This window comes from Prinia subflava, chromosome 2 (genome assembly GCF_021018805.1).
Source record: "Prinia subflava isolate CZ2003 ecotype Zambia chromosome 2, Cam_Psub_1.2, whole genome shotgun sequence".
NCBI classification, from domain to species: domain Eukaryota; kingdom Metazoa; phylum Chordata; class Aves; order Passeriformes; family Cisticolidae; genus Prinia; species Prinia subflava.
In genome coordinates, this window is record NC_086248.1 from 56768205 (window position 1) to 56786155 (window position 17951).

Here is a 17951-nt window from a genome sequence, read left to right on the forward strand (position 1 = left end):
ACCAGAAATGTTCATGCTCTGATTCGAAGTTTTGACATTAAATGACTCAGCCTTAAGTTCTCAGTACCAGGATTTGGCTAATGTGACTAAATCACAGCAAGATTTTTTAAAGGGACAGATAGAAAGACACTCATATTTTTTGCTTCTAGTAGAAGACAAAACATATATGTTTAGCCCCATAGTCTTTGCTTCCTCTCACACAGGGTAAGAAAATGTTTTTAGGCAACAGTAAGAATCAAATGTACAACTGTCTTTAATTTTAACAGAAAAAGAAATTAGACCCAACCTAGAGATAGTTAAAATGGCCAAAACTTCTTATTTACAAACTGCTTCCAGTATAGTCATATAGGCAGATTTCAAAAAGACTGATGTATGTTAACTCAAGGGAAAAGAGGGGAAATTCTGAACAGAGTAATTTTTACTCCTAATAAATTAATTTAATAAATTAAACAGAATCATGACAAGTTTTCCTCACATCTTGCTGAAGCACTGTCTCTTTTTCAGCAGAAAAAATTCACTTTTGAGGCTAAAGTGAGGGTGTAAAACAGGCATTAACCATAACATCATTCCTCTGTAGTACAGAAAGTCTGTTACAAAAATGCCATACCTCTGTAACAACTCCTGCAGCAATAGTGGAACCACTGTAGCGTAACATAAACCTCCCCAGCTCTTTAAAATCTTTGTACAACTCTAGAGCAACAGGTCTTTGAGTTTGTAGTTCTATTAGAGCATTCTGACCTTTAGCCAAGAACCTGCAGGTAAAAAAGCAGAAAACTCTATTACAAATGTATGCACAGATAAATGATGAAAATAATCCTGAATAAATGGAAAAATCATTTTAGAAGGCCCAGACTATAATTATCAAGCTTGATTTCAAGTATAACCTAAGCCATGAGACTCAAAACTCATTTGCCTGGAGTATACTTTTTAATAGGGAATCTACGTTTTCTTAAAAAACTTCTTGGCACACACCACAGCATTTAATAAATTGCTTTGAAGCTGATTGCCTCATTAACACCTGTATTTTCATGTTAAGTGGAAATCAAGTCTTGTTTCAACCCCATAACTAAAGGGCCTACTCATTACTTTGTAGAAGCTGGAAACAGTTTCAGCCATGAAATTTCTGGAAAATGATTATTCTGAAAATGTTGTATGTATCAAAGCATTTCTAGCCAAATACAGCTTTAAATAACTAGAGGGATGTATGGGAAGACTCCCTAAATTTCCTCTGCACTGAAACACTGTCTAGTCAAGTGTATTTTAGACAGTTAGCCATCTCCTGAATTATATAAGGATCCCATGCTTTAACAGTAAAAGAAGAAATACTGTTAAAAAAAAAAGAGAGAGAGATCATCAGCCCTTTAAGTGAAGGGGATTCATTCCCAATTCTGGAAGTGACCTTAGGCCTAAGTCATTGTACTTCTCAGGTGCTCTGGATTTATCAGGAGGGCAGGAGGTTTTTCAGTTTGTAAAGCACACTGAAATCCAAACATGAAACCAACTAAAACAACAAAAGCATATTCTTATAACATACAATCAGTTCATACTAGAACCTGTTTGATATACTGTGTATTAAACGTCAACCCACTTCTTGAGTAATTATTAACTATTTGTAACACTTACTTAGGTTTTTTCTTTGTCACTTCACCAGTGCTTTTGTGCAGGACACTCAACAGTCTTGTAATAGTAGCAGGCTCACTTACTGTTTGATAGTGTAAAAGCACCTGAAAATATTTCTTGCAGTTATTAAACATCCTACAATAACCAGCATTCCTAGGTGTTAATAGTTAAAACAGCAGCTTATTTTAGGACTGATTTTTTTAAACAAATGCTTATAAAACTTCTCTCGCAGGAGTGTCTCTCATATCCAATAACTGTTTCTAGTTCTTAAATTTTGTGATCACAATTGATATAATACAAAGGACATATTTTATGTCATCATAAATACATTTTTCATCCTTTAGTTGTTTTGCTTTTGCCACCTCAGTGCAGTTCTGTAGCATGACCTGATATTTTATTTATTTTAAAAGGTATCTTACACTTAAGTGCATCATTATATTTCCACAAGATGTGAGCTTCTAAAGCCTAGCTGTGGTGGAACTCCCATTCTCTGAAATGGCTCAGCTATGTATTTAAAGCCAGTAAGAATATGCATTTAAAGCCAGTAAGAAACAGCCACAGTAGCCCCTTCTATCCACTTCAAATTACAGAAGAATCTGTTTCCTCTGGAGAGACAGAATTCTGGATTCTGAACATGTCTTATATTCAGGAGGTCAAACAGAGAGTGGAAAAGCCCTGAGCAGACCTGCCATGACCACAGTTTTCACAGAGACTTACAGGAAATCCTTTAGTGATTGGGATCTCAATATTGAAGATGAGAACCCGAGCTCTGAACCGAGTGCAAACTTTAATGGGTTCCTTGGGATCACAAAATACACAGCCCACACTACAAGAAAGAACAAAAAAAAAATTTAAAAATCAAATAAACAGATATGTCTTGACATAGAAGTGTTAAATAATTATCCTTTTTCAGTGCAGTGATTAAGACAAGCAAATGAAAACAACACCATTTTTATATAACCAGGGGGTGTAGGTGAGTGGATATCCAGGAACACGTTACTAAAGCCTGTAACAAAATGCGTTCCTAGACAATGTCTACCTTATTTTGTGTGTATGCATGAAGGGCTCTGTCTAGTTCAGTGAACAACTACGTCCATTGCTAATCAGTTTCTGAAAATGTCATTGTTTCCTGTGCGTAGATATTTTTAAGAATTAGACTTTCATTCAGAGGTTCAGGGTTTCCGTTCAACAACATAAAATACTGCAGGGTGCCCAAAATCGCAGAACTGCTGCCTGTAACTCAAATATCTTCTGGATAATAAGGGAACTTCATGAACAGGACTCAAAATCTGGGCTTTCAGCAACACTCAATTCCAAAAAATTCTACATGGAGTCACAACAAAGCTGCTGCTTGTTACAAGTCAGTAAGTAGACTAGAAACAGCTTTTTCACCAGGGCTAGTTTTAGCCATCTGAAATGAAAGGAAAATTAATCCCACACAAAAACCATGATGGAAGAGAAAAAACATATGCATCAAATTTCATCAATATCAAGAGGACTTGAAAATTCATAGTTTTTCTTGACAGCTCTAACAGATCTCCAAAAGATGAATGTCGTCAGGGTAACAAATTTACTCAAGACTTCATTCAACAACTACAACAAGAGTTCCCTCACCGTTTCACCATTGAGAATCCCACTCCAGTATGAAATGGGAACACAGAACACCTGTACTTTTCCCTTAAACCAGACTATAAATTTGGAAAACTATCAATGCAAGGAGATTTTCAAAAAGTAGCTTGACAGTCTGCTGTCTGAAGTCCAAATGGAATGTAAAAAAGGTGAACAAATTGTGGATCCAAGCATCTAGCCTAAAGAAAAATTGACACTTAAAAGCTTGAGGCTAATGCTTAGCATGAATCCAACAGACTGGAAAAGACACAAAGAGATTTGCTGCGACTCACTATCAGACCACCCCTTAGCAAAACATTTAGGAAAATAAATCTTACAAGCAGCTAAATGTGTTGAATAAGAAGTTTCCATCAGTTTCACTTGTACAGATTTACTAACTAGTACAAAATGGCAGTTGTTTGCATGTGTCCTGTTAGAATGATTGATAATTTGAGAAGTTCCTTAAAATTTTTCTGTTTTATTTAGCAACATGGGTTGAATTTATTTGGCAATTAAAAGGTCCAAGGAGTAGTCTAAAAGAAAAGGGCTTGGAAGGTTACTGGTGTCAGCCCTAGGGCAAAGGATGAAAACTGACAGTATTCTTCTGAGGCTGCCGTTGCACATGCAGCAGATGTTTCCAACGTTTGTACATGCAAGCCAGGTGATATGCATCACTTTGGTTTTAAATATCCTGGTAGCCACATCATTCTTCAAGTAAACCGCTGTAATACGGTCCAGTGTAATAGTTATACAGCTTTTCATTAAAAACAAACCGTTACTTAGACTGAAACCCAGTTCTGCTCACTTGATTTTGATGATATCCATGCCGGTCAAAGTGAGACTAACGTGATCTCCTGCTGCAGCCCAATCAACTGGCTCATCGTGCAGTGTGATTCCTGGAAATGAGTAAGAACAGAACCTCACAGTGAAGTACCTAGGTTCTGAGCTACAAACAAACAGCTCTGTTTGGGCCATTTGTGCTTCATCAACCATTACTCATCAATTTTCAGTATGAATGGGTTAAGAGTAAAAGCTTTTTAACTGAGAAGACCGAGGAAGCTTTTCTTTCCCCTTGGTAAGGGTTTACTATTCTCTGTCACCACACCCTGCACCATAACATGGCTTTACTCAAGCCTAAGGAGGGGACCTGGCCCTTGTCACCAGCACAGATGACGCAATCCCGAAAACGCTGTAGTACTAATATCTCCATATCTGCCCCACCCATCCTTTGAGGCACATGCACACCCTAGACCGCATCTTTCATATACTTTAATGGTACTGTGTCAACTTTCATTTACCTTAAGTGGGTTTGCTGACTCTTTCATAAAAAAGTGTAACTGAAGCCTTTTATTCGCGACATCGCGTCTATCAGAAAGCACCTTTACAAGCAATTTAATTCTGGGTTTTATGTTTTTTAATATCTTTAAAAGACAACTGAGCTGAGGGGTAAGGACAAGACTAATTAGCTTTGATTGAACACCCTGAGGTTTCTAGTGGACACCAAGAGAGATACAAAAAAGCCTGGTTTTTTAGAAATACTGCATATATTTATGGGATCTAGTTCTACTTTGCTGCAGATTGTACCTCTTGACTTGCAGATTTGTTCCCAAAACCACTTGCCAAAAACACGCCAGAAAGCATTATTCAACTATAATCATATTAAGTACCATTTTTAAAGCAGCGTGATAATTATTTGATATATCACAGAATGAAAGAAATTCAGCCTCTTGAAATGAACAGCTTGAATCCTTACCAACTTAAGTAAATACTGTATGCTAAATTAAATTATTACTTCTTTACATTAAATATAAATAGTACATTCTTAATGAATTTATATGCCCAGCCTTCATTTGCATTTCAGTCATAGGAGAGGCAGTACAAAAGAAAAACTATAGGATCATGCTGTTGGAGGTACTCAGACAAAATACATCTTTTTCCATGGTACTTCCTCCACTCCCCACACAGAGGAGTGACTACAGTGGTCTGCTACCCAAATTCATCCACATTATTGTAACATTCTTGTGCATGTGAATAATGTGCATAGAACTGCATAAGTTGAGGGACTGAAGAGCTTCCCAAATTAGCACTGAACAAGCTGGGTTTGGAAAAAAACAAACAACCAAAAGAATACATGGCTGAATTCAGGCTAAATACTTAGATACAAAAAAACCTATTCGTATTTCAAGGACTCAATTTTTTATTCACTGACTAATGTAGGAAAATCATAATTTTATCTTTCTATTTGCATATGAAATAAAACCAACTCTGCAGTACAAAGACAGCAAGCTTAATCAGGAAACAGCTAAGCCCTTAATGTCTAGCTATTTCTTTTCAGAAATCAAATGTATTGAAACTTAAATCCAATTTTCCTCTCTTTTCTAGTTGCTCAAGACAGCAATATCCTGAAAGTTTGATATTAAGAAAGGATCAATGACAAATCTTACAACATCAAACAGGAGCAATGATTTAATTCTCAAGCTTTTTCACAACCAATTCATAAGATAATTTTCTAAAGGTTGTTCAACAACCTCACACTTCCTAACAGCAGAAACACTCCACAATAATGCTGAATAGCAATGATTCCTGTACTGAATATCTTTACAGACATTGCTGGAACTTAAATGCTTTTGCAGGCTCTTCATAAAGCGATATCAAAAGCCACAAGGCTATAACATTTGGATTATCTGATACAGTAAAAAAAAGCATGCAAGATTTCACATACTCTTCACAGACATATTTATACAGACACAGTCACATCTAAAGAAATTCGTTTTATGCTTTCACAATTTATGTTTGACAGTTAGTATCAGTTTGACAGTCTGTTACCATTTCAGTAACTGTTTCTAGCCCAGTATTGACCTGAAAGTAAACATGCTTCTGAAGACTGTACCTTTTGCAGTGCAAGTTTCATTGGGAGGCATTGCCAGAAGTCGTTCTCCAACCTGAATAAAGCCTGCTTCTATTTTACCAGTCACACAAAATCCTGAACCTTGGTCTGTAATAAACACAGTAACAATTTCAAAAAACTTCATTATACAGTCAATTTCCCATCAGAAGCCAGTCCTTCACCAATGCATAGACAAGTTTTTAATATAATGATTTTTTTCCTTCTCAGCAGTGTTCAGTACTTGCAAGTTAGCCAGCTCTGCATCATAATGAAAATGAAACATTAAATTCAAAACCTTTAGATCTTATGTTTTTCAGAACTAAGGAAGAAATATTCTTTAAACAAATGTAGGTACATAACAAAATATTTTTTAGTTTTTTCAGTATTAGACTAAGTCCCTTAATTTCTAGCAATATTATTTAATTCAGCACTTTCTCATTATAATTACAGATAAAAGGAATATGAAAGACCTCTCATAATAATTCTCAGGCATACAGGTGCAAATTTCTATGCCATTTACTGTTCAACTGAGTCAGAATCCTGCATACTCTGTCTGTATACTACTTTTACTCCTGGAAAAGTAAAAGAATGATTCAGTTCTATTTAATATGAGAAACTATTATAATGGGAGATGATTTAAGTATTTCTGAATATAAGATTGGCAAAGTTTTCGTCTTCAATGTCCTAGCAGTCTGTTCATCATTTGAATTTTCCACAGATATTCTACACATGCACAATGATGCACCCACCTTAACAAGTGCCTCATCTTCTTAGCATGTGTTTGCAAGTGTGTTTAGAAAGAACTCTCTGAACTGATTCTACAATGACATTTTCAGTATCCACATAAACAAAAAATAATCTTTTGCTGAATATCAGAATTCAGCAATATAAGCAAGCATCTTAGTATTTTGTGTCTCACATTAAATTAAAAGCTGAATTTAAAAGAACAAGTTGATCTCAAACCTTGAAGTCACTTACTATCAACTTGCTCTTTGCATTCATCACAGATACTGAAGAATGCTTCTACGTAATGGATGGCTCCATCTTTCTATCTGGAAAAATATTACCAGTATGCCTGCATGCTAATTTTCCTCTATTTATTCCAGCAAATGAGATGAAATATAGACAATTAACAGATGACACCAAATGTCAAACAGAAAACTGTCAAAGCTGTTACTGGCTAGAAAAAGAATACCCAAATCACACTACAGACACCACCTCAATACTATACACAAAACAACCTGAAGTTGGCTTTGCAAGCCCTTGTGGCAACCAGACACATGAACAGATTCTCAACCACTCCAAGCACAATCAAGAACCATTTATCTTTTGTTCACATCATTACCACTGATGTCTGGCTTGGTAAACCAATGTGGTCTTTGAAGCTTCACCAACTCCCATGCTGATTGCCCCCAAAAAGTGTCCAGTTCCTTCAGTTCCCCCTGAAATCAGTGCAAGTGCAAAATGGACAGTGGGGGACAGAATCAGGGCATAAAAAATGGCCCAATTTCTGTGCATCATGGTATTTGGGTTCTGCCAGGACATGTTCCTTGTCCTCAGGAGTTGGTTGGTGGACAAGGCATTTTAGGGTCAGATCAGTCACACTCTAGACAGAATTATGATACGGTAAGTGGGGACTGATGCAGCAGTGAAGGGATTTACAAGGACCTCTCAGATCAGGAGATAGTTTGCCTGGAGGGAATGAATATTAGGAGAACAGCTAAAATCTGGCTGAGGCAGGTGAATCATACATGTGAGCAGCCTTAATAGAGAAAGGGGTTTTCCAAACTATGTAGGAGTACACTCAGCACTCTCACTTTTTACACACTTCTATGGACAGCTCCTCCTGAGCATGCACAGGTACTGGAACAGAGCTGAGAACAACTGTTGCTTCATGTACTTCTATCTGCAGCTACTTCCTCTGGTGGCATCAAAGTTAATTAAGTTTTGAGATCATAACATAAGAAAAAATAGCCAAAAAAACCACCTAAAAGGCCACATTTAGTGATAAACCCTCTATATGTAAATTGAGTCCCTTTCAAAGCCATTATTTTTTTGCATACTTCAGCAAAATTGATGTAGTCAAAATTGCTCATTTCATGAAACTTTGTTCAACCCAGAAATGATTATCGCAGCTGAAAAGCTGTGATATTATTTTGAAAGATCTCAATCAATAATCTTAACACACTTTCCCACAGTTCACAAAATTAAAAAAAGAAAAAAAAAAAAACCAAGAGATGGCATAGATGACAAAGCCAGTGGTATCACACTAGGGTAAATTCCCATGCAAGTTTTCAATATTTAGCATTATGGCTTCAGTTAAATTAGCTAACCAAGGGCCTGCACAGTATCTAGTTTTTTCTCAAAGGCCCACATGAAATTTGCACAAACCTGGTATTTCCAAGTTTATACTATTTGCAATCAATATTTTGATCTGATTTTTTTTGTACCTCCCCTATAAACACCCTGAACAGAAAGCAAAATTTCTTAAATATGAATTTCAATAATCATATTTGATTACAAATATTTACAACAGTTCAAATCATGCTGTCATTTACATTACAACATTTTTCAAGAGACCTACAGAATGTTTCAAATGGCATGAGACTAGAAGCCTTATTTCTTCTAAGTTATCTGCAATTGTAAATGATTAAATGCAAAAAAAGATCAAGATTACCGCAAAAATGTTACAGGCTCAAGGCAGTCTATTTTTGCCAGACAATCAGAATAAGAGCTGGTTATAGTTCTTGCTGTTCCTATCTTTATTAATGCCAGGGATTAGCTCACTGCTTTAAATCCTTGGCAGGTTGTAACAGTCTCACCACCACCACCATTTTCTTCCACCACACCTACCCAAATTTTTATACAAAAATTAAGGAATGTATCACTATTCAGAACTACAATAATGAACAGAAAAGGAACAAGACAAACTTGTTTAAAATCTAGGACTGGAAAGCTAAAGAGCACAAAGCCACCCTCATAAAAAGTTTGAGAAATATTGATTTAGTACAGCAAAACCAGTTTGGGAAGGTCCTACATTCTGACCCACAGAACCATGAACTCACCACACAGACAAATAACTGGTCATGTCGATTGGCTTCTTCAGTTTCTTTTCCAGTGTGTTTCACCTTCAGCAGTACTATTTAAAATCTGGCAAGGAATAGTACTTGAAAATGTACTACTCTGGTCCAAGACCATACATGAAGTTCCAACTTTAAGTCTCATTTTGACGGCGTTTTTTAACACTTGTATTAAATGTCAGTGAAATTATGGTAAAAATATTATAAAAACAACCAACCTTTAAAAACATCAGCAACACACAGTCTAAATGGTTTATCCACTGATCTCTGTGGTGGCTTGAAAGAATCTGCAAATCAATTGACAAGATCTTTTAGAATGTTTGTAAGTAATAACTATCTCAGCAACTTCTCAGTTAGAGAAATTAATTATGTTGCATTCCAATGACCATCTCACATTTTCCCCAAAATAAAAGTTTTAACACACACAGGCCTAAGACGTATTATTTTAAATGAGGAAAATTGCACATACCGATTTGTTCTAACAAACAGTTTCCTTTATACCATTGTGTGAGGTCACTTGACTGACCCCTTGTGACTAGATTTTCACCACCAAGGCCACTTGTTGGAATATAAGCCACATCTGATTCCTAAAAAAGAAAACAAACAGATACAAAGCCTACATTAACAACAGGATCTCCTAGCAAAAGCAAGAGGTGCATTTTTTCAGTGTTATGCATCTAAACTTTAAAAGTATAACTGTCACATTCATATTTCCCTGGAGAAGACAGGTTACTCAGTGGATCCATTTCCTTTGTGGTTACCTCTTGCCAGATGACTCTGCTCCAACAAAGAGTTGGAGATACCTAAATATGCTGATAACTAGAAACTGAGTTCAGGTAACAAACTCCTCCATGTTTGACAGGCAAAACTTTGGTTTGAATTGCTGCTTTATGCATAGGGATTGCAGGAAGACCACAAACAGTCCAGATGAATAGTAGTTGGAACTGAGAAAACATTGAAGGAGGGTTCTCATGAGCTCATAATCCACACTGACACTTGCTCCAGTATAAAATTCTCTACTGCCATTCATGTAATCCTGAACATTAAGATAGACCATTCTTGGTCTCTTTGTAGACAACAATCCCAAGAAACTACAAGTGATCTGAGTACCCCAAAGACTCAACAGACCTAAACAAAAACGATGACACAGAGTATCCAAGAAGTGACTACCCTTATGCGAGCTCAATGTCACCTTACCAGGAAGAAAAGGAATCTGCTATTATGTGCAGGAAAGTGACACAAAATAACCTGACTGTAGGAAAAGCTCATCCCACCCAAATGTTTGAACAAAGCAACAAAGGCCTCACAAATTATTACCTTAAAGCCAGCTTGCTTAAGAAATTGGCCAAGCTTACTTGTAATTTCTTGAAATCTTTCCTGTTGCCAATTGACCTAAAATAAAGCACAGATTATGATATGATAATAAAATGATAGATTTTTAATAATGACTTGGAACATACAGCTGCATGTCACCAATTCTGTAATAGAAACAGATGTGTATTTATAAACATGAGATTTCCAGGTGCATTCATACTTGAATATATAAGAGCATACCCATTAGCAATTACTGATCACAAACAACACGCCACTAAAACTGCAAGCCCTTTTCATTTCAACAGTAACTTTTTTTAAAAGTTTACACAAAATTCAGATTCAACAAGATATATTCAACATAGTAGTAGCTTAAAACATCAATAGTAATCTTTAACACACTTTACACATTTAAATAAAACTATTGACATCTTGACCTGAATGACCACCAAGATGATCTTACAGATGCGACTGAGATCAATTGTTATGTGAGATTTACACAAATACAAAAGGGATCCCTGCTCATTTTAGCATCACAGCTAACCTTCTGTGTACTTTGAAGATACATCCATAAATAAAAAGAATAGCACAGTAAAGTCTATGCCTAAAATCTAAAGTCGATAAGGGATAGAGAGGGAAAGCAAAGAAACAATGCTTTATTATTAGTTTCACAACACTGACCCTGGAATTTAATATCCACAAATCTAGACAGAAGCCCATCACTTAAATGAAGAAACTAAACATGTACCTGATCCATTTTATTGACTGCAACAGCCAACTGTGTCACTCCAAGAGAGCGCACTAATAATCCATGTTCTCGAGTTTGTCCACCGGTCTCAAACCCTGCCTCAAATTCTCCTCTGCTGGCATCCACAACCAAAATTGCCACATCAGCCTATATTATAAGAGGGGGGAAAAAAAAAAAAAGTGGTTAAGAGGTGGAAATAATCTGGGTAAGTACCTCAGTCAGTAACATTTCACACAAAATCTACTTTACACAGGAGGAATCCTGATGTGCTCCAAATGTAATTGAAATTGCTCAGTCCCATCTGTATCATACCCACTTTGGTGAGATACTATGGCATTATGTCATCTTATGTCATAAACCAGCACCTCCAGGTTAAACATAGGACAACTGCAGGTTTGAGGAACCTGTCCCCTCCAGTCTACCCACTGTGGATGCTGCACAGATCTAAACAAAAGCAGTCTGTGCTCAGAAGCTTTAGAACACAATGTATAAGTGCAATGTCCAGTTCTCCCTACCTCAGCTTGTACACCTCCTTAGTGAGAAGCTGCAAAAATTACAAACAAAACACCACACTATACAACTGGGACAACCACTTGTACTGGACAGTTGACTGTATGCTGGATGTGAATGCTTCACAGTTTACTGAACACACTGGAGCATGCCAAGATCATAAGGTGGCAAAGACAAAGTAGCCTATTTTATCACCTAGACAAACCCCCTGCCAAAGCATTAAGAGCAAATAGTCTACAGCACTGCACAAAAGTCAGCATGTAAGCACTGGGAAAAACACAGATCTTGTTGTTGGCCTTAAATGTTGCTAATATTTCTTGTACTTTTCCTGCTTTGGTAAGTAATTGCCAGTTAGATCATCATCATGTACTAAGTGACAGCAACAGACGTGAACAACAAGGGCACTGGTGTCAACAGGCAGGTGTAAGACAATTTCAGAGGACTGAGGAGATGGACATAACAGAAGGCGAGAAGAAAAAGTGGTACTTTCTCCCTTTCCTTAAATGCTTATGCTTCAGAATTCCAGGAAAAGGAAGTCCTGACTCTGAACTTCCCTCGCCTCATCCAGGCGTGAAATCCACCCAGCTCAGACATGGCAGGAGTGTGAGAATGGGAGAAGGGTGACTGGTGAATTTCCTCAGAGCTTCCAGCCTCAGAAGTGCATTGCAGTGAACTTCTTCAAAAGAGAGACATCCTGCATTTTCTAAATTATAAAAACAGTACCTCAGGACTTACTGAATATGTATCAAAGGCCAGATGCTGGCTGTGATAAGGGTGATTTGCATTTTGCATAACAGCAGTTGGGGATTCACCTCCTAACAGCATTCTCCAGAATGCAAAGGCACTAAAGCCATTTCCAGCCATTGCTTCAGCACTGGCCTGCTCTAATAGGCAAGAGAGAGGTGCAAAGTTTCAGTGATTCCTTAACAGGCTCCAGAACAGATCAAGCCCTCATCACCCTGAGAGCTGGAACACAGAGATATCAAGCTTTACTTGGTCAGCCCAGTCTTCTGCTGAACTGATACAATTGCTGGGGGATCTGCAACTCTTCTCTTAATACTTCTGCCTGTGTTACTTTTCTTCCAAAACAAAAAACTATTTAAACGACAATTGTAAAGAAACAGGACATCTGAGTCAACATTTTCCACTGCTCTGAAACTAAAGATTCACTTCTAATTTTAAAACTCAAAATTGCTACAACACATATTCCACCACATAGAGGTGGCTGTCTAAGCACTACACCATAATTTCCAAACTTCTGACTATTCTGCAGCCTAACCACTGGGTCACAAGGCCTGAATTCTCCCCCAGGCTCTGCTTCAGAGCTAGAGCAGAACTTGGGACAAACCAGTCTCCCTACAGTGCAATTCTCTAGCTGTAAGATCATAGTAGCAGTATTCATCCAAGTACTCAACAAAGATCTTAAGATATAACCCATATTTCAGACAGTTTATGACACACACAAAGCAAAAACATATACACATCTTATCTTTGGAAAAAATGATTAAATCTTTACTTTGGAGAATCAATTTTATTATTTAAAGAAGGGTGTCTTTAAGTGAAAAAAAAAATCACTCCTTTTATATGATGTAACCATGTTATTTTTCCTCTACCTCTGAGGTATTATTTCCACAAATAATTATCTATAGGAAACTAGTAAGTGCCATACTGAATTCAGTGGGTGGTGTCTAATGCTTTTGATGTCACCTACTGTTTCTAAAACAAGTGGCATGCAGTCTCTGCAAATATCCTCGACAAGATAGATGCATTCTGTATAAAATTTGTTATCTGTTTTCTCATCCTCTAAAAAATACTGTAAAGCAGAAAAATGTGTTTTGTTTGACCTATAAATTCTTTTTCTTTAAGCTCAAAATCACTTACAATCTTAAGCTACAACATGACTTTTGCAGAACTGCTCACTGAGTAAACATATATCACAACTGAATAGCTTTCAAAGCTCAACTATGATTTAATCAAACTGCAACTATTAAATTACTTGCGTAATAAAACCCTCCTCCCAAACGATAGCATCAAAAAAAAGCAACTACCTTTAATGTTTAACAAACACATTCTTTTTTAAGTTTAGAAAATGCAAAGATAGTTTGCTCATCAGTGATTCCATTCCAGTCCATCTTAGATTTTAAAAGAAAAAGAAACATTTAAGAAGAAGTTACAAATAATACTGATATTGGAAAAAGCATTTTAGACCATCTTCACCTGTGCAGCTCCTGTAATCATATTTGGAATGAAGTCTTTGTGGCCTGGAGCATCCATCAGTGTAATTACTTTAGTTGGTGTCTCGAATTTGGTCATACCCACGTCCATTGTCACTCCCCTTAAACAAAGCATACATGTAATGCACCATTAAAACTGCTTTAAAACTTCACAGATATAAAGTAAGCTATTAAAAACACAACCATGAAATTATACACTTCATATCTTTCACTGATTTAGCCTTCACCACAGGGATACCTGCGTGTTGGAAGAGCAGACCTCTAGAGCTGCCTTTCAGTAAATCCAGCCGTGAAGAAAAAAACCCAGAACTCCCACACACAAGCACAGGGAAAACATGAAAACTGAACTGCATCTTTAAATCACTACTAATTATACTTTTGAAATTTATTTCTTCAGAAAAAAGTATCAGAGTAAGAGAAATATAGCTGACTTAAAAAAGAAACAATAGGTGGTATAGGGCTATAGAGATACAGGTACACACTTGGAAAGATGTACAGGCAAAACTCCTGATGACCAAGGAAGGATTACAACACACGTGGAGTCAGTTCCACATCTCTAACCTCCACATGTTCTGCATGACACACAGGATAGGATCCATCTCATCAAATGCAAACAACTACTGTACATGTGTCTGTATCTGGGTTAGTCATCTGCATCTCCCGTTACAGACAATCAAGACAGACAGGAACTTTCAAGGGACAAAACATCTTGTAGTAGCAGATACTTTTAGTATGCTACTTCCAGTCACCAAAAAATCCCAATGACAAAATAAGCCTCTAAAAATCCCAGACATTTACAGATGACTCCAGAAAGTTTTTTTTTTAATAAAAAACTCAGAGCAAAGAGAAGATAGAATCAATCAAAAACACCAATTCAGAAAGCCCACTTCTTCAATATCAAAATGCAATTTTAAATTTCATATTTCAAATTAATAAAGGCCTTTTATGAAGCACACAAATATAATTGTTAATTTAATTAATTTGTAGATTTTATTCTAAAAGTAATATAAGTCACATGTGAGGAATTGACATTTCAATGCTTAGTTAACAGACTAATTTTCTAACAAATGCTGTTCTTTCACAGAAAAAGAGGTAACTCCCATCAAAATGTATTTCTACCTTTCTCTTTCTTCACCAGTTTCATCCAAGACCCATGCATAGGCAAATGAAGCTTTACCAGCCTTTTTAGATTCCTGTTCATATTTGTGCATTGTTCTTTTGTTCACATTTCCCAAAAGGTAGAGCAAATGACCCATTAAAGTACTTTTGCCTGCATCGACGTGTCCTGTGGAAAAATAAATATTACAGCAATTTTATTCATTTAAGCAATTTAGTTATAGCACAATAAATATACTAAACAGATGAACATCACATGCACTGATAATGCTTCTGTAATCCACAGAACTTCATAATCCTATCAAACAGAGACACAGGCAAACAGTTTATTGCAATAGCCAGACAGCATGATAACCATAGAGCACCTCCAAATTCATGCTAAAAAGAACACGCTGCAACAATGAAACTGAACCAAGCATGTTCTGTGTGCTCAAAGGGACACCAAGTCAACCTCACTGTCCAAGTCAAAGATATCTGAATGTACTCTCTCCAAAAAATGCAGATGCAGCTGAAAACAGTAAGAGATTTCCCTTCCCTGGAGTGAGGACAGCGTTGCTTATGTATCACTTCCAGATTCAATCAATGTAGTTTTTAAACCTTATGTTTGTCAGAAATGTAATTTAACAGTGTTACCTATTACCACCAAATTCAGCAGTTGCTTTCCTCCTTGTCTCTTCTCCAACTCTGCTTTCACATCTATTTGTGGTCTTGCCTTGCTTGACTTTTTTCCTGGAGTAGGCACCATATTCTGCTCTTCTGAAACCTGCACTACTTGGGGTGGAGGAGTAGATTTTGAGACAGCTTCAAGTACCCCAGATGCTACACTGGCATCTTCAGGTAACAGTCCTTTCTGAGGTGTATTAGGGTGGCCATTTTCCTCAGCAAGCGCACTAGGGGAAAAAGAAAACACAAAGTATGCAAATGGTAAAGAAGACAGAACTAGGGGACAGAAATTCCCCTTCACTATCATGTAAGCCCCAAGGAGTTTGTGATAAGCCCATTAAGGTGGAACTGATAAGCAGCTGGATAAAAACTGCACAGATACCAGCTCTGAACATCTTGTCTGAAAAGCACTGTTTACAAAAGCAAGATAAGAAGAAACCTCGTAAAATAGATGAAACAGATAAGCAAGCCTTCCACAGACTCTTCCTTTAACAGGAAGGGAAAGGACAATTATGCAGAACAACCACAGAGCAGGTTCCTCTGAACTAAGAGCCCAAGTCAACTTCGAAGCACCGATCCTGAAACAGTTTCCATGTACAGTACCATGACTGCAGCTGAACACAGTAATGGTTTTTTGTGAGAACAGTAATATAACATAAGGAGTTGATATTAAGCATACGTAAGCTGAAATTTAAAGTGCAATGCTTATACAGAACTACAACAGATGAGTTAAGAATTATCAATATAGAAAAAATTTGTTTCATGCATCAAACCAGGCACACAGGACTGAAGAGATTTGGATTCTCAAACTCTCTTTTTCTAACACCCTGATCTCCCACAAATCACTATATTAATCCTAATGGTAAATAATCCTAAATATATTATTTTCTGACACTCTCTCTTTTTAGCTCCATTTTGTAAATGAACATATTTTCCTGACTTACATAAGCTTTCTAAGAATGTACAATATTATTCTTTACCTGTCACAGCAAAGATGATCACTAAAAACAAACACTAAGAAACATTTTAAAGACAGCAAAAGCTTTCCTACTGCCTGGTGAGGCATTAATGTAAGAAACAAGACAAGAACAGAAGCAGTTATTACAGGTCTGCCAACATTCTACCACAGCAAATGTCAATATACAAACCACTGACTACACAGTAAAATGAAAATCCCTATAAAAGACTGCATTCAAAATTCTATCCAAGGGGAAGAAGCTTCTTCCCCTGGAAAAACTGGAAATCTGTTCAAGTTCAGTACCATCATGCTGCAGACTGCTTTCTCTGGAACAGATTCATGCAGGCTCTCAGAGTCAAGTGTTTCCACATCCACAGCAAAATCTTCACTCTTCACTTTCTTTTTACATGCCACAATTCACTACCCTGTTTTAATCTTTTCAACTTCTACAAACAAAACTGTTTGTTTTGGTACTTTAGAATTCCACATTGTGACACCTCAGCTTTTATTTGACATTACTTCTCATTTTCTGTCTGTGTAGGAGTATTTGCATTGTGTTAGTCCCTTTCCATTACACAGACCTCATGGAATAATACAGTCTAAACATGTTAGTCTACTAAACAAAGCTGTTGAAGAGTTATGATCTAAAAAATTAAACATTATAAATGTTCAGATCAAATGCAAATTTAGCCTCTCATTACAGCACTAAGTAACATGGGACATTTTATGGCTCTACCTGCCTCCCCACAGTTTAACAACCCACCTGTATTATCAGTACTGCAGCAGACTGATTGATTTTGACACCTTTTCATAAGGCCCAAAGCCAAGTTTTTCTCTTGATTATGAGACCAAAGCAGAAATTCCAACACTCATTTTTTTGGCTACAGTTCCAAAACCCAAGGTCAGGTTCTTGCCTCAAGGCTGGATACCCAGGCATGCGTCCAAAATTAGCTAAGCAAACAACTTGTTTTATGCCAGCCATGATGGTACCCATGCTTCTGCATAATGGATAGACAATTCTGTATAAAGTCTATTTAATAATTAATAAAATATAGATGTAAAAGGTCTACTTATATTTTTGTGTAAAGTCTTTTCTAAAAAGAAGTCTATCAAAATATTCTAAACCACTTGTAGGAGAAGGACAAGTTTTTATCAAACTACTGCCTTAGGTCACACAATCTTGACATTCTAGAATTCACACTACAAAGCCAACTGT

General features: G+C 36.8%; 1 protein-coding gene across 2 annotated transcripts in view; it reads right to left on the reverse strand.

The window, feature by feature from the left end:
- The window catches only part of HBS1L (HBS1 like translational GTPase), a 59822-nt gene that overhangs the window by 1064 nt on the left and 40807 nt on the right, over window positions 1-17951 (reverse strand). For both annotated transcript variants that reach the window (XM_063390059.1, XM_063390058.1), the window contains 12 exons: window positions 15748-16004; window positions 15118-15283; window positions 13982-14099; window positions 11255-11401; window positions 10513-10587; window positions 9665-9782; window positions 9414-9482; window positions 6119-6223; window positions 4034-4124; window positions 2338-2446; window positions 1624-1724; window positions 608-752 (listed from right to left, as the gene is read on the reverse strand). In XM_063390059.1, the coding sequence (XP_063246129.1) occupies window positions 608-752; window positions 1624-1724; window positions 2338-2446; window positions 4034-4124; window positions 6119-6223; window positions 9414-9482; window positions 9665-9782; window positions 10513-10587; window positions 11255-11401; window positions 13982-14099; window positions 15118-15283; window positions 15748-16004 (1501 nt within the window). The remainder of the gene's footprint in view (window positions 1-607; window positions 753-1623; window positions 1725-2337; window positions 2447-4033; window positions 4125-6118; window positions 6224-9413; window positions 9483-9664; window positions 9783-10512; window positions 10588-11254; window positions 11402-13981; window positions 14100-15117; window positions 15284-15747; window positions 16005-17951) is intronic.